We start from the raw sequence: 25933 nt of genomic DNA, 5'->3' as shown, positions 1-25933 counted from the left end.
GATCCAAAGCACCCTTTGACTTAATGTCGTGACCGTGTGAGCAACTGATACAGCTAGTTCTGAGTACAGCCTTAACATGGAAGATAAAAGTTAGCTCTTTTTTTTGTTGTTTGTTTGTTTTTGAACATTAGTGTTAATGCTTTGGTTTTCAAGGGAAAGTGTAACCAGGATCATGTTAACAAATGTAGGCCACTGATGTGAGAAAATGAAGAGATTGAAAATTGTCTATCTTATTACCCACCTTTTTCTAAATGCTCCAGCACTTGGTACTTGTGTTCAATTTACTTCAAAACTTTCTTGAAATGTCAGTTGTTAGAAGTGTGGAATAAAACTTCCCATCTAAACATCAAGGATTTTAAATAAAATGGATGAATCTAAATGTCTGAGTATCAATAGAAGAATGATCCTTTCCCTTCTTTAATCAAATGTATTGTATTAATGTGTGCATAATGCAAAATCAATAAATAATGAATTACCACTGATTGTAATTGAATGTTTTCATAATTTTATTGTCAGCCATGATAAATAATCAGTACATTTATACTGCATTAAATTAATTAGTGTGTCATTTCTATTACATACATCAGCAGTGAAGTAATGCAGTGACATCTGTTTCTAATGTTTAAAAGATGTGATATTCCTTATTAAGTAAAAGGAAGAGTTATTAGAGGTATTTCCTGTGATTGGCAGTTATACTGGTAGACTGAAAGAGACTGAATAAAGGAACTGGCACTTCTGGCAAATGCTGCATTTCAGCCTTCTGATGGTAGACAGTAACAATGAGTGGGGTGAATTTTCTTTATTCAGGCTCTTAAAAAATCCTCCCCATCTTGTTATAGGAAGTAAGAGTGGGTTTTCTCTCCCTAATACAGACAGAGAAGATTCTAACGTCCAGTAATTAACACTTTACAGAATAATCACACATTTGTATTCATTTCTTTATCTGTTTTTCTGCCTCAGTCTTCTGTGTTTGGCAGTGGCGTTCTTATTTTGCTTTTTGGGTCTGCATCTTTGCTTGGAAATTATACTAATTTGGCCTATCTTGGCACTTTGCTACTCACACTGATGTATACTACCTGCAAAGGAAAGAGAAGACTGGATGGATGTTGCAAATACAAGAATTGAAAAATGAAAGACTGGAATATGAGAAGTAAGAGTAAATGGAAAGGTACATGTGGAAGATAGATATGAATCACACTGTGTCAGGTGTGAATCAGAAAAACTATCCTCAGTTGCTTAATCATCTGGAAGCAGGGTGATGTGAAGTAAAATACACTGAGAAACAACTATAGACTACAACATAAGTCTGGGATTCTTAATTAACTCTGTCTTTTCCAGAACACCTTATGGACATTCTCAAGTTTCTGTACCACTGCATCATCTTTGAAGAGAACAGTTAGAAAACCTAATGTTAAGGCTTGTCTTGCCCTTTGTTCTTCATCCATAAAACCACTTCTAATTTTTCATACTATTAATTTACATAATAATATTTAAGGGTAATTAAAACAATTCAAATTTATTTTTTTCAGTGCAAGTCTCACCTACTGCTTTCAGCTGGAACATGTAATCAGAAATCACTGACCACCTTTTGATCTTACCTAGTAGGACCTTTTACACAGCTGGGAGTCTAGAGCAACTGTGTGCATACAGCAGTCTGTCCAAGAGTTGCTGTGTATACAGTAAGCTGTAGTCTTGCTATGGTCTGCTTTCTGGGCATGACTGACGTCAGGCTAGCTCACAGTGTTGATACATTCAGTACTCGGAATGCTCTAACACTGTATTCCAGCAGTGTGTGAGCCTGTAGGCTTGCTCAGATTGTCTGCTCTGGAGACAGTCCTCAATAGATGCAGTTTTCGAGGCAACTGCTCCAGATTACAGAGTCTGCACTGAACTCAGCAGTTCAGGCTATACTTGACACATGAAGGATTTGACCATTTACTGTAGGAACTTGAGAAAATTAAAGCACAAAGATACTTGCTCAAGCAACGTCCTATTTACTCTTTCTATTCACTAAAATGTAACTGAAGAGATGTGTCCTTCTTGCTTAGGTATTTACTTCTTGTCTACGTGTAAATGCTGCTCTCCATGAAAGCAAGCAGTATGTTTGCTGTGGAAAAATGAGAGTAGTACTTTAAAATCATTCAACTGAAATAAATAAAAGATACAGTTGTTGTTAATGACTTGCTCCTTCAATCTGGGTTTTGATTCTTATTGAGGATAGAAGACAGTAAAATGGCAAAGCTGGGACCTTTAGTAATAAAGCTGTATTACATGAGATACAATTATCATTAAAATTCAGTACTGTTAGTATTTTCTTCAGGAAGAAAAATTAATGCCATTAGATGTATACTGAAGTTAAAACACACTTTGTAACAAACTATGAACACAATCATATGTACTTGAGTATTTTTAGTAAGCCATTACACCTGAATGCTCATTAATGTCCCCAGAAGAACAAGATTAACCTCATCTCTCATTCTCTATGCTCACAGGTCAGCTAAAGAAAGCAATTTTCCTGCAGTCTTTTAAAGGATATCAACCCTACTCTGAAGGCACCACCATCTAGTGGGATAAGAAGGTATTTGATTTTTCTTTACATTTTTTGGCATTATTAAACACGGACATTGGATTCTGCATAAGCAACAATCAGAGGGTTTTTGGTGTTTATTTAAACAAATAAGGCTCATGTGGACTTTTCATTAATTCTCTTATCTTCAGCCTAACAGCAAAGTATTTTCCAATAAAAACCTTAAGAACTATTTCCATGAAAATGGGTTTTCATAAACATAATTTTATCAATGAGAAAATAACTTATGGTTAGCCAGACTCAATCAGAAGTGTAATTGATTTATTGAATAAATATTTTTAGTGTTTTATTGAATCTACTTTGTGGAAATCCAATTGGCAGAATTATTAATAATGTGGAGGTAATTATCTTGAGCTCATCTTAGTAAAGATACGTAGTTGCAGTTTTCTATTCAGCCATTAAATATACAGCAGGGGTTCTAAGTACAGTCTGACCATTAAGTCCCATCAAGAACAAATTTCAAAAGTGAATGCAAAGCATCCATTTTATCTTTGCTGTAAGAGTGACCATTTATTGTACTTTGCCTGTACTGATATATGGACTGCTACCTGACTTCATTTGTTTTTTTTATGCACTTAACAACTGGAAAGGATAATGACAGGGATTTTTTATGTGGGAGGGCAAAACATAGAGATGAGCAGTGTATATTCATTTGTTTGTTTTCTTCCCAGAGAGTGCATGCATCTGCAGCTGTTATCCTAAGATGCCTCCTTGTGTTCAGGTCTCATTGATCTTGTTACAGCATTTCACACATACAGAGATAATTGATTTACATCACTTGAGACTACATATCTTTTACTAGCATGCAAAGAAACATTAGTAAGTTATTGTGTTTAAAAATTCCGTAGATATTTCAATATTTTTGTCTAAAACATTAATGAAGTAAGAAATTACTTCACAGCATAGATAACATATAGGTATTCCAAAATTGGGCCTGCTTCTGTTTCAAGGAATTTAAATGTATTTTTTCCACTGATATTTCTTGGCTTTCCTCTCCATAATTAATAGAACTCTTGTTGATGGAAATTGGCATCAGTGTGCATTTTGCTTTGTACCAAATTTTAGTTTGCTGTCTTTAAAAACACTGCATTTCTTCTGGTAGCATCACTCAATGTTGCCAGTTCTTACTCAATCAAACTGAAGTTTTGAGTAGAAGTCAATGGAACTTGTCTGGACTAATTGTGTTGGTAAATGCCAGTTTTACCCTTTGGTCACTAAAACACAAGCATGAGAAGGTTAGAAGCATTTCATTTAGAATGCAAATTAACAGCATTATAAATACCTTCATTTAGATTACTGAATACCATCTGTGGTTGATAAAGTCCAGAATGTTCTAGCTTCTGGTTCTTCTTTAGCAAAAATGTGTAACATGTTTGTGGAAGGCAGTCTTGCATGTATAAAACAAATGTCTAAATTAAGGCCAGTAATCTGTAGGCCTATCAACTCCTGAGTTGCAAATAAGTATAAATAAATCCTGTATCTGGTTAAGCAATCCAGACTCAAGTAGAACGTTATTGTTCAGAATATTTTAAAAGAAATTCCATGTGCCATTGCTCAGTATCTGTGTACCAGTTTTTCTGTAAATATGCATGAACGTATGAAATACTTCTTAATTTGACTTCTTTTGAAACATCTTTCCACCTTTTAAAAAGATTACAATAGCTTCCATGAAAAGTTCAGATTGAAAAAAGCAAATGAAAAACCACAAAACAGAAAAGAATTGCACTGACATGTGAAATGTGTTAAAATTCTTCTTTGAATCAGTCATTTAGACATACAAAGATAATGATGATGATTATGATGACAATAATTATAATCAACTGAAATTTAAATTCATCCATTTTCCTCTATGCAAATACCAATTATATTTCTTTTCTTTAAAATGAATGTGACCATTTTAAGTAGTTATTCTTGCAAATCTTCCTAATAATCTGCTTCAACATTTACAACTGCATAGTGTTCTTCTGAACTGGGGGAAAAATTCTGGCTCTTCCAGCTTAACTGACAGGTCAATAAATGGGTCTATATTAGCTATATAGAATTAATATTCATACAGCACCTTCAGAATCTGAAGAAATATGACCTGTTCTTTCCTTTTATTTACTTAGTCAAACAGAGGAGGCAGTGTCACTCAGAAGGCACTAAGTAGGTACAAAAGCAGGGAGTGAACATCATGCTCTCCTTAGTTCTGCTTTAGAGTTTCTAGTCATTGCAGGTGCACAGAATTAAAGAAGTGTAATGGCTGAAAGTCTTTCTTTAGAGAGTCTGTGATGGAAAATTGCTCTGAGAGGTGCGGTTGTATTTCTAGAAATAGTCACAAGTTGGGCAACAGCTGGAAATTCTGCTATTGTGGAGATCACCTTATCAAAGGGCTGTTACATTATTGAATGATGTATGATGTAACCATTCGTTTTCTAGGACTGACAACCACCAAGCTTACATCTTATCTCCAAAAAGATGATGCTAAGACTAAAAGGATAAAAATGGCTTCTAATTAGTGCAAATTAATGTGATTTGTTACCTTCCACCCTAATTTTTTACTCTGTATACAGCCAGATTTGACCACCTATTGTTCTAGTTTTACACATCATCACTCTGTTTATAGGCATGCCTCAACTAGGTAACATCCTTGTCATGGCCATGGTACTGAAATGTGGGTTTCAAATGTACTGGAATGCTCAGTTGCATTCTCTCTGAAGAGAGATTAAAATGCAAACATCCTATAAAAATCACTACATACTTTAATATTGCTGACCCACAAAACATTTATAGTATAAACATTCTTTTCCTAGACACATAGAGTTTAATTAAAGTTTCAGAAGTGCAAAGTGGATGTCTTATTTTCTGCACAAAAAAGCTAGCAGCAATGTGAAGCGTGTACTGTTTGGATTAATGAAACGTACTTATTAAATCATAAGTGTCCTTTCTGAATTCTCAAAAGCATTACTACACAGAGCCTGGCACCAGCTAACAATCTGTAAAAGAAATATAAGTACTTTTCTCCTTTCTGTGGGACAATCTGTGTGTAATTTAATTTAAGATTTCGTTAAAATCTCAGAGAACCACTATAGCTATGCTTTGGTTCTAAAATCCTAACCAGGAACTTTTAAATTAAAAAAACAAAAAAACCTTTTGATTGTGATGTTGAGAGAGAAATGCTTAAGAAGGAAGCATTTCTTGTGTGTGGCTTTAGAGAATGTATTTAACTGAAAATAAGAGGTGATCACACGTATTCCCATTTCTTAGAAGCAAGACTGACAGCTGTAGAAGCTCACAGCATTCTAGTCACACTCCTTTAACTAGTAAAAAAAAAAAAAAGAAAAGAAAAAAAGTCCCCAAATCATCTTCCTGCAATTGACAGCTATTTTCTCATGTTCTTTCAGAGGAAAATAGAGTAAGAGGGTTTAGAAGCTCCTCTTGGCCGTCTGTACCCACAAATACATTAGTAAGTTTTCACAACTGCTGCTGTAAAGCTTCAACTAAATCTCTGCTCTTGCTGTAGAGCAATAAGTGCTGTACCAGCAGACCCAACACGTCTCAACTAAGGCAAATTCAACCTCAAACACAGATTTATAAAGTTAATTTTTTTTTTAAGGGAAATTACCTTTGCTTCATTACATTTATTCACGTTTCCATCATTTCATAGTTGCTACAGCTTAGTTCAGTTTTTTAAGTTCCTGATATAACATAGCTCACTGTTATTCATTCCTAATTTGCAGGTGTCTCTTGGATATAGTTTGGTGTTTGAGTCCTTAGCAATAAGTATGTCTTCACAGGAATCCAAGCCTGCAAGAACTCATTTCATCTGAGGCCTTTATAGTCTCTTGTTTATGGTTTCTCTGGTGAAGTCTAGGTAAAAATACTGCATATGAGACACATCAATTCACTTAGCTTTATGGACTACTTTAAGCCCTTTAATTATATGGTAATATTTATGGTGAGTTTCCGAAGGGAGCTTTTTCAGTTTCAGAACTTAAAGTCTTGGTCTATCTCCTCTTTCCTTTCCATCCATGTGTCATTTATGATTTTTGAGACTGGAGAAGGCTACTGTTTATTAAAAAAAAATATTCAAAGATGTTTTACTTTTTCATTCTCCTCAAATGAGGCAGTAGAGCCTTGCACTCTGTGGGTTGTTGGTCCTTTTTGGTGGTGCTTTTGTTTTTGTTTTTTGCTTGATCTGCCATATTCTCCATTTCCCAGACTCAGTATTTGTGCATGTGTTTGAGTACGTATATACAATGAGATAATTATTCCTAACTGTACACGTAATGATTTTTGTTAATCAATTAGCAAATATCATGAAGTAAGAGGCTGAATTTTGCATGGTAAAACTTGTGTCAACTAAGGAAAGAATAGTATGTCCTAATTGGCCACAAGTCTAAAGAAGTTAATAAAATAAATGTAATAGATAATAAAAGGAATTTTCCAGACAAAGGAGATTAATTTTTCAGATAAATGCAATCTCCATATGTGCCAGAAAAGATACATTTTTTCCTAAACTCTGAGAACATATATCTGAAGATTTTGTACTGTGCAATAAAAACTGCTTTAAGTAATATTGCAAACAAAATAAGGCAGTAACTGACTACAACTAGACACGCACATTTACTGATCTTGATTTATTACACCACTTTGTGTACTCTTTGTAGGGCTATATATGCAATCAGTTTCCTTTTGTCTGTTGCTTACTGGTGATTTCTGACATACCACAATTGACCAAGACTTCAGAAGTTAGAATATGCAAACCATGGAGTTCCTAGTACAGAAAGCACCAAACTCTGCTTTTGGTGACAAACTCTGTTTTATAATTGCATAATTTCAATCATTCTTCTCAATTTATATTGATGTTATTGATACCAAATTTTGTTCTGACTCATAGATGAGAAGATGAGTAGTAGATGAGAAGAAACAGAATTCTTACAGGAATGTTTTAAAAACACTGTAATCTTTTAGAACATATCAAGAAGCTATAAAAACATACTTGTTATATATACAAAATGAATATATTCTACCAGAGTTTATAATTTATTTCCTTAATAGCATAGATAAGGTTCAACTGTATATACCTGAATACATTTTAACTTGTTTGCTTTTTCTTATAATTTATCCAGCACTATCACAGAATCCTAGAACTGTTAGTCAGAATCTGTCTTTCAAACTGTAGAAGAATGGCTTACCTTCCACCACTTGACAGAGATTCTGCTCGAGTTTATCCAGCGACAGGCAGACTCTGATAGTTGAATCCTCTTCTGGAGGTTTATCATGACCTTGCGTGCTTCACTGATTCTCTCCAGCTTTCCTTCAGTATTATTCCTGGCTCTCCCCTGTATTCTTTTTCAAGCTAACGGCTCTGTCTTCTAAATTGTGATCATGGCCCAGAACCTGTAAAGTTTGCAATGAAATGACTGAAAAACTTCGAAGTTTTATTTTAAGTCCCTGTCACTTGGTTTCCCACATGGAGCCAGCTGTGTGCTTTTTAGTAGCAGTAGTGCTTTGTCGTTGATTTCAAGCACATATATGCTGTAGTGCCTGTGCTATTTCTGCAGTTCAAAAAATCTTCTAACTAACCTGGCTGATTCTGAATTGATTGGGGATTGTTCCTATGAAGTCATAACATTTTTCCAGTTCTGCTGAAGTTGTTTCAAGTTGATGATTTCTCTGTCTTATAACCTACGCATTTGATGAAGAATGCACAGAGTTTGGCAAATGAGAAATCTTTTTAAAGTGAGGGAAACAGTATTGCAACTCGTGCCTACATAAATCATTATGATCTATGTGGCTGTGGTTAGGCAGTTTCCTTACATCTTTTGTGGTTCAACTGCCACGATGCTTAATCCTCATTAAAAATCCATAGTATTTCCAGAACACATTTTTGGCTTTTACATCAGGGTCTCTTCTACTGCTAGGCAGGAACTGACTGCTGTGCATTCCTGTTCATGCAGTGTGAGTATCCCACACTTGGCAATTATCTTGACATCGGCATAGGAGGGCATTTCCCAGGTAGCTGAATTTGCCTTTTTTTTTGAACAGTTTTGAACTTGAGAGTTTTAATATGTTGAGCAACTATTTAATTTTTCATTTTTCAGAATGATGACACAACAATGATAAGTTGCATCTTCTTTTATTCATTTGAATAGGAAGAACTGGTAATCCATACACGGTATTGTCTGTAATGAAATAAAAGAGTTAAAAAGTCACATGCAAGCTTCTGCCAGAAATACCACCATGTCAAGGCAGTCTCAGGGGCCTCTCATTTGTGGTAAAGAAGGTTTCACCACAAAGGTGAAGTAAACTTCTGAAGAGGAACAAATTACTGGAAACATGGCTATAAACACCTGATGAGTTTTTCTTTAAAATGTACAAAAAAAGTTGTAGTCTTTTGCTTAGATATACTGACATTATTTTGGCTTCAACAATAGTTTACCTGTTCTGTCTGCATTTCAGAAGTATTAGCATTACATGTTTTTATCTAGAAAGGATGTTTTACAAACATGCCTAAATGATTCAAAAAACAAACAGAAAATACCCGCGCAAAACTCTGGAAGAGAAGATAAAGCAATAATTCACACGCTGTACCACATGATTTTAGCCACAGTTACAGAGCACTGACAGAAGCAATCTAACTAAATAAAAACCTGACCTGACACCACATCTTGCTTACGGGGTGCTAATATCATGTTTTTAGAGCAGTGCTAGTCAGGGTACAGTCTGACTCTACTACACAGAGTTCACTATTGTCTCCAGTTCCTAAAGAAAATTTCCTCAGAGTGTTTCTAAGAAACAAGTGATAAAACTGCACCATTATTAGTCATCCTAGGTTCATCAGCCATTCCAAGCATAAAAGATTAACTTGTAGCAAAAAGCAAAACCAACAAAAAACCCTGAATTTCTGAGCTATTGCAAAAATTATCTCCTTTATCCTGCACATTGCAAAGATCAAATTCTCTTTTCCTGTCTCTTGGAGTACTGTCTTAGTAATGACAGTGGCAATTTCATTCATAGTTCCAGTGCCCCTTAGTTTCAGAGTGTAGGTTTCATGTTTTGTGATTTTGTTGTTGTTGTTGTATAGTGTTTTGTTCACTGGTTTACCAAGATTACTGTATTAAAGGACTGATCATACATATGGGAATTAGGTATCTATGTGTGATTAAGAATTTGCCTAGGGTCTAATTGCACTTCTGTTAAATAAATGATAATATTCATAGGACTTAATGGAGCTGCAGTTAGGCCCAGTGTGCCAGCCAGTGTACTGTGCAACAGGGACAATCTTACCAGAGTGTTATGAGAACAACAAAATACATCAGAGACTGTATGATAACTGGATTAAAACACATAAAAACTGTTTATTAAAATAAGATTATTAAATATGCATCTACAATTTGAATTTCATCAGCTATAGGACTTAAGGAGCAGAATCTGTTTATAGAAATCAGAGACTGTTACTGTTTTTCTCAGTGTTTGTTATAGACCAGACCTCCAGTAGAGGAACTGAATAGAACAAAATGAAGGAAACAGAAGTTTTGATGTGCTTAAAAACATTCCAAATGCATTGCCATTTCACATATATATATGTAAGTTTAGTCAAAGATGAAGAATAATTTATATAATTTCAAGAAAAAGAACTACCATGATGATTACAAGTTGCTATTACTGCTCTTGAATTATAAACTGCACTTCCTAAGGAAGTTTAGAGTGACAAAGAAAGAGTCCTTCTATCTGTTCTTCCATGGATTTGGTAGCCAAACAATCATTTATCAAGTATGGGGAACCTGACATCTCTAATGTGGATCAGAATAATGCAAGATCAGAAGAGTGTCTTGTTGTGGAATGTAAGGAATAAAACACAAATAATGCGTTTTATGGGCATAACTGGGAGCACAGACAGCCAGTCGGAAACTGCTAAGGGACAGAAAGATTGATTCAGATATCAGTAACAAAGAATAAATGGGTATAAGAGTTTGAAAGAATTTTGTAAACAAATACACTTTTGCAAGCATGCTTGAATGTAGAGTGTCTGTTTCCGTAGTTAATGAACAATCTAGTTTGTGCATGCTTGAGTGACCAACAGTTGCATAACAGCAAACTCTATATGACAACCATGCATAACTTCAGCAACACACAAACATTTTCTTGCTGCCTGAACTAATGAGCCATTTAGTTGGATAAATCAGGTTATTCAATAGATGTTTCAAGCAGCTAATAGGCCCGATCCTGCTGCTGATCCGTATTCAAACTGGTACTCAAGGAGAATTAAATTCTGTATCCACTGAGTGAATAATAAACTGAAGAATGAGATTTCACGCGTGAAATCATTGCAGGATAAAGATACTATGTAGTTTAAAAAAAATCATCACAGCGCAAAGTATTTGCTGTTTGTTATTTTGGAGGAGATATTTGACTGAATGATCTGAAAATAGATCTTGAAACAACTACAAACTTGATACTTCTAATACTGACTTCTCTTGATTTTTTTTTTCTTTTTTTCCCTATGTCCTTGGGCTTCAATGTTTCTATCAGGAAAAGCACAAACAGAGGATACGTTTTTTTTGCTAAGAGTACTACATTTCAGAAAAGCATTTTAGTAAAGTTAGATATAATCCACATAAACTTTAAAATAAGCAAGATAGTTCTATGAAAATGTGAAAATCTAAAATAAAAGCTATGAAGCAAAAATGTAAGTTCTTCTAGGAAGATAGATGTTTTGGTTGAAAGCAAAGTCAGAGAAGTTGCTAACAGAAAATATATTAAAAACTGCTAAACATGGGATCTCTGACTGATCTTTGTGTCTATCTGAACTGTTACTACTAAAAATGCCTATGAATTCTTTTCAGTAGATCATATCATGAGTTATTTCACCAAAAAAAAAAAAAAAGTTTATAGAATACAAATGATTAAAAAAATAAATTTTGTCTGGTCAGTGTGCATTCCTGAATGCTTTTTGGCAGTTCTAATTGATGAGACCTCGTTTTATAAAATACAGGAAAATTTGCAATCAGCCCACAGGATGTGCAGTTTAATTATGTTGGTGTGCATTTCTATTTGTTTCTAATGTAGAGGATCTATTGGTAAAATGAATGCCCATTTTGTGGTCTGTTATGCAGAAAATGTTTAATCCACTGTTTGATTTACTCTGTTAAATCTTCTTTATTGAATGTGCTTATTCATCCATGCAGAATTGGGTATGCTGCTTTCTGTTACTATGACATTGCAATTAAATAGCTAAAGAGAAAAACATGGCAAGACATTTTCTCAAGGTCTGTGAAATTCTCATAAAAATTACTCATACTTAATGTATTCTATGTTTGCTGATATTAAAAATGTAAGGTACAGGAAAATTTTTTTGTTTGTTTGTTTTGTGGACTGACAGACCCAGAGTTTGCAGTAAAAGATCCCGAATAATCAATTTTGTCAAATAAATAGAACTAAGAAAAATTTCTGGTCCAGTGGATAATGACTGTCATCATGAAATAGGATTGTACTGATTGCATCTTATGAATGAAGCTAACAGGAACTCAGAGAACCAAACAACAGCATTTTGTGCTGGAATAAATACTGAAGCACTTGAGAAACAGTAAGACATTGATAGTGAAATAGCTCAGCTCTGTTACAGTCCTACAGTTATACTAAACAATAACAGAAGATTTGCACAATCAAATTATATTTTCATGAGTATTCTCTCTCAATAAAGAAAGAATGTGAAAAGGGAGTTTGCCTTATCTGAGCCAACCGATACAGCAATGTTTTGTTCCTCCGCTCCAGACGTTGAGGTCAGGATGATCCAACACTGTGAGAATTCTGGAACTGAATGTTTTTGTTAGAGGTTAAAAGGTAGGCATGGCAGCCCCGTTAGCAGGGACTACAGGAGCTGCAAAATGGAAAAGTTCTTCTTATTTCTGTGAGACGGTTGGAAGCATAATATAAGGAACATACGATTTGATTTTACTACTTTTACGCCTGAATCTGTAACTACTACTTTTTTACGTATTTATTTGCATTGTAATCAGGCATTGTAATCAAATCATTGTAATCAATGTTTAAATCTACATTTTTCATTCTTGCGTTGAAATTTACTGCTGGGCCATTTTCTGCACTGGCCTGTGTTGTAGCACGGCTGGCGGCACCACGGGGGCAAGGTGGGCTCTGGTTTCCATTAGTCGCTTTATACCCCTTCCACTGTTCTTTTTGCTACGCGAACAAGGAGCTTGTAAGAAGGTGTTAACAGGCTGCTAGCTGCTTTATTGTTGCTATTGATTTAAGGTGTTAAGACTTGTATATAATCATACACAACGAATAATCATAAGAGATTAGTTTAAAACGGCACACGTAATTAAATAGAAAATAAAAACTTAAATTTCCAGCATGCTGACACAGCGACATTGTGCTGGGTTATTCTGATTGCACTGCTGTACGTACATTTGGGTACTTACAGAACGACTTCTTGTTCTGAGTATGCATTCACTCAGTCCGGCGGGACAGGAGGGGCTGCTCTGAAGCGGTGCTTTCTGTGTGTCACCAGATTTCCCTTTCATTTCTTTGTGAGGTGAAAGAACAGACAGCCGGATTGCAGTGTGACTGTAGGCTGCACGCCACCAGCGTTCGTGGTGGGCTCACAGAAAGGTTTCTGAATGCAACAGAGAAGAGGTACGGTCCAACATGTAGCGTTAGCGGCTGTCAGTTGACAAAGCACAGGGAATTAATGACCAGAAACAAGCTAATACACTTTATTTTGAAATGTCTTTGACATCGTGTTAAAAGGAAAGATATTACCGCAACCGAGCAGTGCGGAGGCTGTAATATGGGGAATACATTCTTGGATATCAAATGACAAAAACCGAAGTACTGGGTTACTGACTTTCCCGCACGCAGTGCAGCGCGGGGCTGCTTGCCTTGCAGTGCCTGTATTTGGTTTCCAGCGAGACGGCACTCGGTCATACCCTAATGTCGGAAGCTCGCAGACAGCTGCCGGGCGCTTCCATCCGTTTCGCATTGCTTCTACCATAGCTAGTACCGCCAAAAAGAACGAGCAGCGAGCCGTCACACCGCCAGCAGCGCGGCGCTCCGTCCGGCCGCGTGACGTCAGCAGGTCGCGCGGGAGAACTCCATCTACCGGCGGCCATCGCGTGCGGCGGCCGGAAGCTGTGTGGGCCGCGGCCTCCGCTTCCGGCAGCGCGGGTGACGTGACGGTGCCCCTCCCAAGATGGCGGACAACCTGCCCTCCGAGTTTGATGTGGTGGTGATAGGGACCGGTACGCGGCGGCTCGGGGCGCGGGCTGGCCTGTGGGTGCTGAGGCCGTAGAGGGCGCGGCCGTGGCCGTAGCAGCTGAGGGCGGGGGAGCGGCGGCAGTGTGCGGGGAGTGAGGCGGTGGGGCTGCCGGGGGACCTGTGTGGGCAGCGCCGTATCCGTCGCTGCTCCTGCGAGCTGCTCGGGGATTGCTGCTTAGGCTTCAGCGTCAGGAGTTATTGAAGATACAGGATATAGCTGTCCTCTCTGCGAGGTGCCGGCCCGTTAGGCACACCGCGGCCCCTGTGTTCCTGTGTTCTTGAGGTTGGTGCTCATCTGGTACTTCACTGTAGCCACTGGCACCCCGAAATGCCCCTGGCTGGGCGAGCTGAAAGCTTCTTTCGGTGCGCCGAAAGTAGTTCTGAAGAGCCGACCTCAGTGTTGTGGTGGGATATGTGGTTTGTGCTGATAATCTCAGCTGCGTGCTGTAATGTGAGAATTGCGTTTTCTCTTGAAAAGCGTTTTCATAATCCCTGAGCTTGCTTACAGATAACCCCAGACTTCCTCATTTAGGGTGCTTCTCATTAAGGTGTTCAATTCAGTGTAAAAGAAGACGTAGGACTGCATGTACTTTAATTGACGCTGAGCTTTCTCAGTCTGCCTGTGCTTTGTGCATCCTATACAAAATCATCCACTTTCTGTTCCAGTGAGTGATGGACATCTCAAATGTCTCACAAAAACATACCACAATGTTGTAACTGCAACCAAAATTTAAAATATTTCTTAAATTGCAATTAGAAATTAAGATTTCCCTACTGTGTTCTTTGTTTGGTAGTTCAAGTGGAAGCCTTAGTGATGAACCTGATGTTTTCTTATATGATCAGGTTTGTGACTGTTCTGAGTAAAAGAGAATAACAGTAAACAATGAATGGATAAATTACCAAACTGAAAGGGTGAAGTGTTAAGAACTGTACAACTCCTTGATTTATGAGGGTAATTAATCGTTTTTACCATGAAAAATACTTCTGTATGGAATAGTATAGAAAATTAAAGGAAACACGGCTTCATAAAATTAATGTTCATGAATTTTCTATCTAATCTAGCTAAGGAAATGAAAAGGTGAAAATAGTAATGGTACATATTCTAGCTGCTACGGAAGCTAGTGAAGATCTTCAACACATATGACTAAAGCATACATAGATAAGACTTCATCTTTTCATTATTCCTATGGAGAAGAAAAATGTGCTGTCAAAATTTTCTTCTGGAGCTTCTATAATCTTTGTTAAAAATCTGATGTAATTCCGTTTGCTGTGGTAGCTCTTATGTTGAGGGGCCTCAGAGGACCATGTAGCAGGCACAGTAAACCTCAGGCTGCAATTGTGTTCTGTCTTTCCTGTCCCTGTCATGGTTCATGCTTGCTGTATGATCTGTGAGTTAAACCGAGGCTATCTGTGTGACAGCAGTTGGTGGTAGCAGGTCACAGATAGGAAAGCCAGTGCTCTCCCAGCCATGCTCTTAGGAGTGCTCACCTGAAGCAAAGCACTTCCAGCTGAGCAGGCTGTGGCAGAGAGGATTGGTCCTGGAGTGCACACCTACCATTACCTTCCCTACTTTGAGAACAGGTTTTAATAGTAATGTTTTCATACTGGGAGAGAAAATGCCATGAGATGAATTCTGTCGTGGAAATATTGCTGTAGTTAGTGTTGGTATGGGTTTGTATGAGAAGGTATCTTTTTGAGATGTTTGCCTGCCTAAAGGGAGACCTCACTGTGGCCTTCCAATATTTGAAAGAAGCATATAAGCAGGAGGGGCAATGGCTGTTTACAAGGGTAGACAGTGATGGGACAGGGGGGAATGGTTTTAAACTGAGACAGGGGAGGTTTAGGTTAGATATTAGGAGGAAGTTTTTCATACAGAGGGTGGTGACGCACTGGAACAGGTTGCCCAAGGAGGCTGTGGATGCCCCATCCCTGAAGGCATTCAAGGCCAGGCTGGATGTGGCTCTGGGCAGCCTCGTCTGGTGGTTGGTGACACTGCACACATAGCAGGGAGGCTGAAACTATATGATCTTTGTGGTCCTTTTCAACCCAGGCCATTCTGTGATTCTACAGAGAGTACTGTTAGGTCTAGTTTGAAGATTCTAGTTTCCAACCTTGTGATTCTATGATTCTAAGATTCTAAGATGTTCAGAGCTCCTGCCTTTCCTGAATTATTGTCTTTGCTTTGCATTTCTTCTATTAAGGAATAATGCAAAGGATGACTAATGGTGCCAATTGTCTATTTTTACACTGTATTAAATACTGGTACTAAACCAGCAGTGTGAAAGATTATTCAAAGCACAATTTTTATTTTCCAGGAAATTACTGCTGAAGGAATTTCTTAGTCTTAAACTCTTCTTCTGATGCCATAGCCAGTGCTGAGTGCATATGGATATCTGATTGTCATAATATCTGAATTGTTGATGTTAATGTTTTTAACTGCTTAGTAGTAATTGCACTCTTTTCTGCATGCCTGGCCTTCTGCAGGTTTTAAAATTCCTGCATCTGTTAATTTCAGTAATTAGATTGAGTGGGATTTGAATTTGTTTTTATTTCGAGCTCATTGAACTATTTCTCTGGAGTAAGCTTATTGGCAATGGAAACTCATGCTAAATTTTTGTCATCTGTGATATGTTTAATAGCTAGGTTCAATTCCTTTATCAGTATTTGTGTGGTAAAAGCAAATTCAGTTATTTATGAGACTAGTTCTCTGTAACCCAAATAAAACATGTTCTTGCACAGGCAATTTTAGAACACTCTGGATACATAGTACAAAAACACACAAAGTCTTTGTGGGTTCAGTAGCAAATGTTTAGTTACTGTCATGGAACTTCTATGCATAGTTCTTAAGAAAAATAGATTAACAGAGAACTTAATAATATTTTGAGGTTTTCAGTGACAATACAGCACAGAAATTAAAGTTGTTATGGCTTTGTTCTTTTGTTCTATCTCCATTTCTCATTGTAGAATTGAAGTTCATTTCAAGTTTTATTTTAGCTTCTTCTCTCATCACGACTGTCCCTATTTCCTTTCTTTTTGATTATATTATTATGTGAAGGTTATCCACTATCCAAGTAGGAATGGCTTCACTGGATGATTTTCTGATAAAGCAGTTGTCATACTCGCAGTAGTTCTGGTATTTTGGAATATTATGTTTGCAGATTTTCATTTGTGTTAAGTCCTGTAGCACGTCGTTTTGGATGGCTGATACTGTAAGTGCACGCCTGAAGACACTTCAGGGTGGGCAATAATCATGTTTGTTATTGCTACCCTTTTAAGGGGTCAACTTCTAAATTAGTGCGGACGTTATGAATGTTTACAAGGAGGGAATGTTATGAGATCTTTAAATGTAATTAAAAAAAAATCTGTTTGAGAGAGTGACCTGGGTTACGGAGTCAGTGGGAAGGATTTTATTTAGACAGTTAACAAATAGGAAAGCTTATAAGCAAAACATTCAGCACTGTTGAATTTATGGCATAAATCACTGTAAACATAAAGATTTGCAATATCTGCAAAATACAAACAGCCATAACTTAAATATTTAAGTGATGTGTTTAAGGGTACAAGGTCTCCCTTACTGTGAATTTCTTTGATTATTTGGATTATATTCAGTCCTGACTTGAACTAGTTCCTGATATTGCAGGAGTCCTGTCTTAACTTCTGGTGAGTTATAAAATAAAGGACAGTACTCTTTATAAGGTGGCTGTATTCACAAGTTTGCCAGTAATTCTAATTTTTTTTTTTTTTTTTCTAAATAGGAGTTATTCTTTATAAAAGCAGTCACAGTAAATTTTCTAGTTCTATGCAATTTTCTTTCCATTCTGGTTTTCAGTGGCTATAAATAACGCATGAAATGACTTTCAAGGTAGAAAGCAGGAATCCGTTTTGAAATATTCTATAAAATAAAGAGTGATTTATGGTTTCATATGATTTTGGCTGAAAGCACTCGGGCTTTGCCAGGTCATCAAAGTCCTGTCAGGAGAATCTATTATTTATTGTTCGATATGCGGGGAGTGGTGTAAGTACTTTATGTTTATCTTATGTAAGTATAGTGTTAGGAGAAATCACTTCCAGACACTAAAACAGTTTTTAGAATGCACAGTGAAAAACTAATCTTAATATTATAATGTGAGAGATGAAGGTAACATTGGAGATAGTTTGAAAAAATAGATTTTTGATAAGTGAGTGATTCCTAATGCTTTGTTATTGCAGGTGTAAATTTACCTTTATTTCCTTACTGCTGACTTTTTTAACTAAAATTGAGTGTTTTTTTTTCTGGCATGCTTTCACTTCTGACTGCTGTTGTGCAGTAGTGCTGGTATGACAGCCTTCTTGAAGGCTTGCTATCCCACTGATACCTCGCATGGAATTATTTTCCAGATACACTCACTGCTCTTATAAGAAAGCAAATTGTTTTGTGAAGCCTTTGCTGTCCCCTGCCCATTAGCGTTTCTCAGATTTTCCAGATTATTTGCTCATCATACAGAGGTCAACTTGCAATAGTCACATCAGTAAGATTTATTGAGATTAGTCTGCTGCTTATGTATCCAAGAAGGTTATACCAGGCAGCTGGCAGTGAAAACTAGTGCTATGAACTGGGGACTTGATTCTTCATTATAAGCATGTGTATTTACCTAGTGTTTATTCTGACATTTTTTTTTTATTACTTTATTCTGGTGCTGCAACTGTTTCTGATACAGTCGTGGAATCTTGCAGCAGTTTTCAGTGCGTCTTGCAAATAGCTGAAGAACCAGAGAAATTTGTAGGACTAACCTCCATTTGTGTCTGCTGGAGTGAGCCGTGCCAAGGTGCTTGTTAGTGTAATTAGAGCAGACTTGTTATGATTTTATTTGCTTGCATTTTTGTCTCAGTATCATTCCAACTGCATGCAAGAATTTCAAGCACAGAACAGCAAGTGTTTTGTCAGTCCTCTTCTTGAACTGATGCAAGTTTAGGAGTTGGTCCATGTTGATTTAGTTTGTATTTCAATGAGGCGATGTCACTGATTGATGCGAATGTATCACTGCCTGGATAAGTACTGAGGTGCTCCTGTTAGCACATATTAGTGATTCAGAGATCACTCGGGAATAAAATCCCTAGCTTCATTCTGATTTTTATAATCTGTCTGCAGATGCAATGTGCTGCTTTGCTGAAATTTTAAGTGAGTGTTTCCTTGAGAAGCCTAGAGAGGCTACCTTACCTCATATTGCATCCGTTCCATGGAGGTTAGTAAGTGGAAAAAGAAGGCTGTATCATGAAGAAGTGATGATACAGACGCTAGGTTCTAATCAATCCTCCATTGTGAAGGAAAACTTTTTCCTGGTGAGAAAAATGAGGGACAGGCCTGTTTGTGAAAATATTTCAAGTGTAAGCATTTTATAATGTGAAGGGTCCAGGAAGCATAGAGTGCCTTTATGCATCTTGATTATAGGTGCTGCTATTTCTGTATTGACTAAGCCTGAAATATGAGGGACTTCTGTGTCAGCCTATTGAATTGATACTGCAAAGAATTGCATGTGCTCCTTACTACTGCATGTAAGTCCCTCTCGCGCTGCCAGATGTTTATGTATAAAATATCAAGATACTGATTTTTTTTTTCAAGATATCTGGGTCTTCTTGCTGCTTTGCTGTGATTGAATCATATATTCACAGTTCAAACGTCTCATTTCATACTATGCTGTTGGAAAGCTAAAAACTGCTTGGATTTGGAATCTTATTTTAGAAAGCATCCTTTTTATTTTAGATACAATAAAATCAAATATAAGCTGTGTTGGCAGTCACTAATATATCTAGTAACTTAATAGGAAAATACTGGTTACTATTAATTATACCAGAGAGTATATCTCAATGAGTCAATGATTTCATTGCTGTATGAACTTAATTTTTTTCTCTCTTCTTTGAAGTAAAAGGAAATGTAGATTCTCTTTTAGAGCATACTGACTTCTGATAGAAGTTACTGGACCCAAACCTCAAGTCAACTTCCCATTCAAAAACATGCAGCGTTGTGAGTTATAGGTCGTAACACCATGACCTTCGTTCCTTAAGCTGACTGTTCTCAAAGAGGGACAAAGAGCAGGAATTGTTAAAAGTAATCCTTCCTGAGGAAGAACATCTTAGAGATACTCAGCTTTATTTACTTGTTAGGCATAAGTGGAACTTTAGAATCAATATTCTAAATAATTCATTATCAACTTTCTCCTACAGTCAGTTAAATCTTGCAGTAAATAGTTGCATTAAAACTGTACTGAGAATGAGGAGTAAAGGCGCTGCCCTGTGGCTAGAGTCCAAAAGCATTTCAAAATTTGTGTACAATGCAGCGTAAAGTTGTTGGAAAATCAAAGTTCAGAACAGGAAACTCTTTGAGCAATTAATATGAGCAATTATTTTTTCCTTTACTGAATAATCTGGACAGAAGGATGGTTCAGCCTTATGTGCCATAGATAAATAAATTTCTACCATTTCTGTAAGGAGACCTTCCCAAGGGTAACTTTTTTCTTTCCTGAGTTGAGCAGGGCAATCTGTATGACACTGGTCTGTGTACCAGTGCCGCCTCTGCTGGAAAGAGCTTTTGTGAAGTAACCGTCTTGCAGTCCCGATCTTATGCAGAAGTAACTTGTATTTGACAAAGCTACATGTTTTCCATGTGGTTTGATTTCTGTTAGATAATGGAATTCAGAATCTGGTGCCCAAGTCACAATCTTAATTTCTTTGGCTTACCAAAGTTTTATCACTTAAGAACTAATAGTGTCTTGATCCATCACGCTGTTGTAAGAGCCTCTCCAAAAGGTAAAATGCATGGGCTGTGGCATTCTTGTATTTTCTCATTCTGTTGCTGGTGGGTACTCAGGAGGCCCCCACATCTTAGAAGCAAGGGATTGGTGAAGAAAATTGATGCCAGCTTTCAAGAGCAAGGAAGCTAATTCAGGGAACAATTTCATCCAAGGTTAATGGAAGAACAGACCTCCAACACAGTATCAATTGGATCAAGCTTAAAGCAATCAGTTATGCCCTAGTAGCTATAACTCCAGTCCTGGTCAGCCAGGCAGCACTTGGTGATGTTTTACAACACTTTCTCATTGGCTTTTATCAATAAGGAAGGAGAAACAAGTTTCTCAATTGCATTTCTAGAGTGATAGTCTCTGTGCCTAAATGAGGGAAAGAAAATCTTTTCAGAAACTACAAACAAAACAGTGCTTGAGGGTTCTGCTCCAGACAGTTAGTAGTGAAGAGAAATGAAGCATGTAACATATGCATGTGTATAAATACCTGTGGAGGTTAGCTGAGTGTAGTGTTGTGGTATTTTTGTATCGTTTGGCTGTGCACATGAAGGATCTTGTGACTGTCCTTAAATGCATGCTGCACTTACATATTTTCTCCATATCTCTTTCTTTAGAACAGTCTGTATATTGTGGCTTACTTTAAAAAACAAACAAACAGACAAAAACTTTGAAGTCTCGGTTGAGGCATTTTGTGGATGTTCCCAATTACTGACGTTGATTCTCTAAACCTAAGATTTAGGCTACAGGTTTAGAATAGTAGTAAATGCCACTGCTGGCTCATAGAACTCATGAAACTATGGTCTCATGTGTCTGAGTCCTGCTAGATTTACTCTGTGCTGCTTTTTAATTTCCATAATTAATAAAGACCAACTCAACCATTTAAAATGGTTTGATCCTGAAACACTTCTTCCACTTTTTTAATCTTATCCTTTAATTCAATACATACCATAAGTGTCTCATAATAGTAGGCCTGCAGAATATAAATCCCTTTTACTGAATCACCTATTTAAACAGCCATAGATCCAGTAGTCCAAGCCATCTGACTGCATCTGAGCATCTAATGAGTAGAAGTAGAACTTATAAAACAGCCTAGTTTATTAAACATCCAGGTGATGTCATATCATTCAAAGGGACGCTGCTGATAGAAGAAATATTTTCTTTGCTACACTTCCAAGTATAGTGAGAACATAACTGAGTGACTTTGACAGCAATTCCACTTTGAAGATGTCCATCTAATAATTGTGAAGTACACCTGCACTGTCACTGTATCTTTTCTGTTTGCACTTGATTCTTGGTCTGCATGCAGAACTTTCATGTGTACCTGCATTCTTTTGCAGGTAACAATCAGTTCCATCTTGGACCAAATCCAAATGTAATTCTGAGACTCGTGCATGCTAGATTCACTTACCAACAGACAGTGTAGAGGAGACAGCATCATGCAAAACACAACTTGGCTTGAACAGATGTTCTGTGCCATCATAGCAGGTTTATACCCTCATATCCTCCAGTGCATCCCTGGGCAACGTGCGAGGTGATGCAACATCAACCATAAACTTGGAAATTTAAAAACATTGTTTTAGTGGGTTGTGATGCGGTCATCACTTTGTGAGTCACTTTGAAGTGAACAAAATGGAACGAGAATAACCTCAGATTGTAAGTCTTTGTACCTGAGAGGATACAGTTACAGCACGTCCCTTGGAAATTTGGGTATGGTTATGCTGGCATCTGCTCAACCTGGTTAGAGACAGCGAGGCACCAGGAGAAGATGTTGGTGATGAGTTTTAACTCAGAGTTGGTACTGTTTGCAAGTGGTATGTGCTATGCTACTAATAAGAGAGAGTAATTAAAGTGTTGCATTCAATATGGTGATGCTAATAGGCAAACTAGGACACAGATTAGCATTCATTATTTCAGTAGCATAAGGGTATTAAAAAGTTTAATGATAGGGTTAATTTTTTAATTGCTTTTTGCTAACAGATTTCTAATTTTATTTCAACTTTTAAGCTATCTTAGCACACTGAGATCTAAAAAAATGCATGTATTCTTTCAGGTCTGCCTGAATCTATTATTGCAGCAGCATGTGCCAGAAGTGGCCAGAGGGTTCTTCATGTTGATTCGTAAGTTACTTGAATAGTTTATCTTTTTAAGAGTTAAATTGGCTAAAAATCTGTCTGTGTCTTGGTCACTCTCTCCTGTATCCTTAATGCTCACCTGGCATTAAGAAATTTCTATTCTATTTTGGTGTGATTTCCATCATTAAAGCTTGCAGTTTTTGCGTGTGATGTTAGTAATCTGTAACATACATGATATGGTCAAGGATGCTATTGGTAGCTTCTTTTCTCATGGGAATAGTTACAAGTTTAATGCCCTTCCTTATTATATACCCCATTGTGTGAGGATTTTAAACTGGGCCATTATTACTTGATGACTGATGTTTTACTGCTGCCTCCTTTGTATCAAGTTTCAATGCCTATAGAAGATAATACAAGTGTTTTGGCTTTTTAGTTGGTTATCGTGAAGTCTGGCTGATAAGGGATTCACAGAGCACTCTTTGTTTCTGTCTTCATCAGATACTGAATAAGTTTGAGTGCAGAACACTAGTGTTCCTCTTTTACACTTTGAAATAAAAGGATTTGCAGGAGTGCTTGGAGTAGTGCGTTCATAGCATCCTTTCATTTTACTACTTCTCTTTACTAATTAGCCAAATATAGCAATTTTCTTACAAACTTTATAACTTTACACTATGATGTATGCTGCTTTTAAGGAAAAAAAGGTCTCTAAAGCCCAGTTTATTTGTACAACTGCTCAGCAAAATTGAGTGTCATGACTCAAGTCTAGAGCTTTGGTTTCTGAGGCACACATGAGACAAATTCTTGAGCTTCAGATAACCACACAAACCTTCAAGGCTCTGAATTTCTCATCTGACTTTTGGGACAATCTTAGTTACTACTGAGCAGCATTCGAGGCTGCTTTATTGTCTGTGCTTTTCTGGTTGATAACAAATGGAGTGTATTTCATACGACTTTAATGCTAGGCACCCCTACTATGACTGATATAGTTCATTGTGCATTATCAGGGTATGATTTACATAGATATTTTTTTTTTGGCAGCCTCATCTTAGCTGCAGCTGTCTCCCACTCCCTTGCTGCTTTCAGTCCGGTCATTAGCGTGCTTACACAGTATAATTTCCTGAGTTTGGCTGCTGCAGTTGTGAGAAAGGGTTGTAAGCAGCAAGCAAGGACTACCTCAGTGGCTCTGCTGTTGCTAAATATCATCGTAGCCTAAAATGCATAATAAATTTATGAGGTTGAACAGATTTCTATACTTCGTCTCAATTGTAGTAAATATTTCTACACGTGACCAAATTGGATGATTTGGTAAAACTTGAAGTGGGGAAAAAAAACCAGAATTATGTGTAAGTGTAAAATCATAACTCCATTTATAACCAGTGGGGTTGAGTTACAGGCAGCCCATTATTTCTCCTGCTGGTAGGAGTTGAGTTTTAGTAGAATGACAGGTGGAGGTTTTGAGGTTTTAACAGCAAAACTACTGTGAGCCTGGATGCTCTGATTGTTTGCACAGTGTTTTGTTTTTACATCATTCTTGAGGTCTTGCTTTCTTCTAAACTTCTTGTTAATTGCACGTATGCCCTCACCTTGGTTTAGAGTCTTTTTCACAAGGATAAGATACGTGCTTTCAGTTTTCCTTGCACTTCATACCAGGAGCTTAACAAGGATACGTTTTCTCCACTTCATTCTGATCTGTACTGGTTCAAAATTAAACTTCTGCAATGTCTTTTACCCACAGCCCTTCCAAGGACCTACCAGTTTTTCTTGTGTGTAGTATGAATTCATACTGAAGTTCAAAATTTGTGTGAAATGCAATTTGAGATTGCTTAGTTGACTGTTAACTGCCCTCAGTGTCTCTGGCTTCCTGTCTTGGCTGGAGTGAGGGTAGGTGATGCACTTCATCCTAGCAAAAGTTATGCACAGATGAAGAACCTTTCAAAAAACTTAGAGAAGCTGGCAATTAGAACTGTGAATTATAGATTTTGTTTATTAATGTTTGGACTTAAATATGCTCAATTAGGTTCACCAATGCTTTTATTATGATAAAAAATGCTTCCTTTTTTTAAAATTATTTCTCCTGTGGAGTTATTTTGCAACTCTTGTGCAGGCTGCAAGCTCCTTGGGTCAGGAAAAGGTGTTCTTAAGTGAGGTGATTTTCACTCCAAAGTAGCCGGCATTGTAATTGGTGGTGTGGTCACTGAATTGTGGTCGAAAATCCTGAAATTGGCAAAAAAAAAAAAAAAAAAGTGTTTGTGCCATGCAACCCCTCATAAATAGGAAAGCATTTCATACCGTCTGCTTTTGTTGTTCAAGCATAATAGTGTTCTTGCAGAAGTACCAATGACAATAACAAATACGCACAAAAAAGCCTGATGCCCTTTGAATTTGAAGTGAAAAGTTGTATCTCTGGCAAACTTTCTAAGACTTCATCTGAATTAGAATATTTAAATTTTACTTTGCGTATGTCTAGTTCAGTAGGCTAATTTCCTGTTAAATTTTCAAATTTTATTTTACTGAGCTTATTGGAAGTTGATCAATAAAAATCTGTCTATATTCAGAATATCTCTTTAATGATCTGCGTTGTTCCTGTCTTGAAGGATCATCTGTTAAAATTGTTTTCAAAGCATAAGCAAATAAGTTGTTGGGTTACTGAATTACTTGTGTTAGATGTACTACTCCAATTAATTTCTGTCTTCTGTTTTCCACTGAGGTCTGAGTTACATTAGGTACAAGTCTAGAAAACATATATGGATGAAGTCTTGTTTATAATTTGTTTGCATTCATTATCATTTTATTGCTTTTAATCTCCAGCCATGTTTGTGTTTATCATAATATACTGGATAGGTGATTATGGTAGATAGTTTTGAAGTGGCTTATTATAAAATACTAAGTTCTAAGTTTGATTTATAAACACTGTCCAAGCATTGCTATCAACAGTAGCTAATCTTATTCAAAATAGTCACTTCACTGCAGTGTTGCCATAAATTCCTGTAGATGGATTTTAAACTAGAGGTAGCTTCTGCCAAGTGGTAATTGAAGGAGCTCTATTTCTCTGTGCCAGCTATCTGTCTCAATAAACGTAAAATCTGTGGTTCTTTTTAGAGAGCTACATTTACTGTAGATATTAATGAGCTGTTGACGTGTGAATTTTCAAGGATAGATATTAAATGATTTAGAGAAGTAATTTGCAATTTAAAATGTGGAGATCGGCACCTCGTTTAAACTCAAAGATGTGAAGG

At 37.0% G+C, this 25933-nt stretch overlaps 1 protein-coding gene and 1 long non-coding RNA gene across 4 annotated transcripts in view; one reads left to right on the top strand and one right to left on the bottom strand.

Annotated features, from left to right (window-relative positions):
• Positions 1-388: 388 nt before the first annotated feature.
• On the bottom strand, positions 389-13660 carry LOC128076024 (uncharacterized). 2 transcript variants are annotated; one of them, XR_008204217.1, is made up of 3 exons: positions 13015-13660; positions 7765-8754; positions 389-3801 (listed from the first exon to the last, which is right to left on the bottom strand). It is a non-coding gene; the product is annotated as an uncharacterized LOC128076024 (long non-coding RNA). The 2 variants fall into 2 exon arrangements; XR_008204218.1 differs by lacking the exon at positions 389-3801 and having other exon boundaries at positions 7508-8754; positions 13015-13255; positions 13522-13660.
• An 80-nt stretch (positions 13661-13740) lies between these two features.
• Positions 13741-25933, top strand: part of CHM (CHM Rab escort protein) — a 56021-nt gene continuing 43828 nt past the window's right edge. The window contains exons 1-2 of one of the 2 annotated variants that reach the window (XM_052673099.1): positions 13741-13833; positions 22676-22742. In XM_052673099.1, the coding sequence (XP_052529059.1) occupies positions 13785-13833; positions 22676-22742 (116 nt within the window). In that variant the 5' untranslated portion in view covers positions 13741-13784. The remainder of the gene's footprint in view (positions 13834-22675; positions 22743-25933) is intronic. The other variant, XM_052673100.1, reaches the window with a different exon arrangement.

This window comes from Tympanuchus pallidicinctus, unplaced genomic scaffold (genome assembly GCF_026119805.1).
Source record: "Tympanuchus pallidicinctus isolate F22 unplaced genomic scaffold, pur_lepc_1.0 scaffold13, whole genome shotgun sequence".
NCBI lineage: Eukaryota > Metazoa > Chordata > Aves > Galliformes > Phasianidae > Tympanuchus > Tympanuchus pallidicinctus.
Note: the sequence above shows the minus strand (reverse complement) of the source record. Positions and strands in the feature narration are given on the sequence as shown.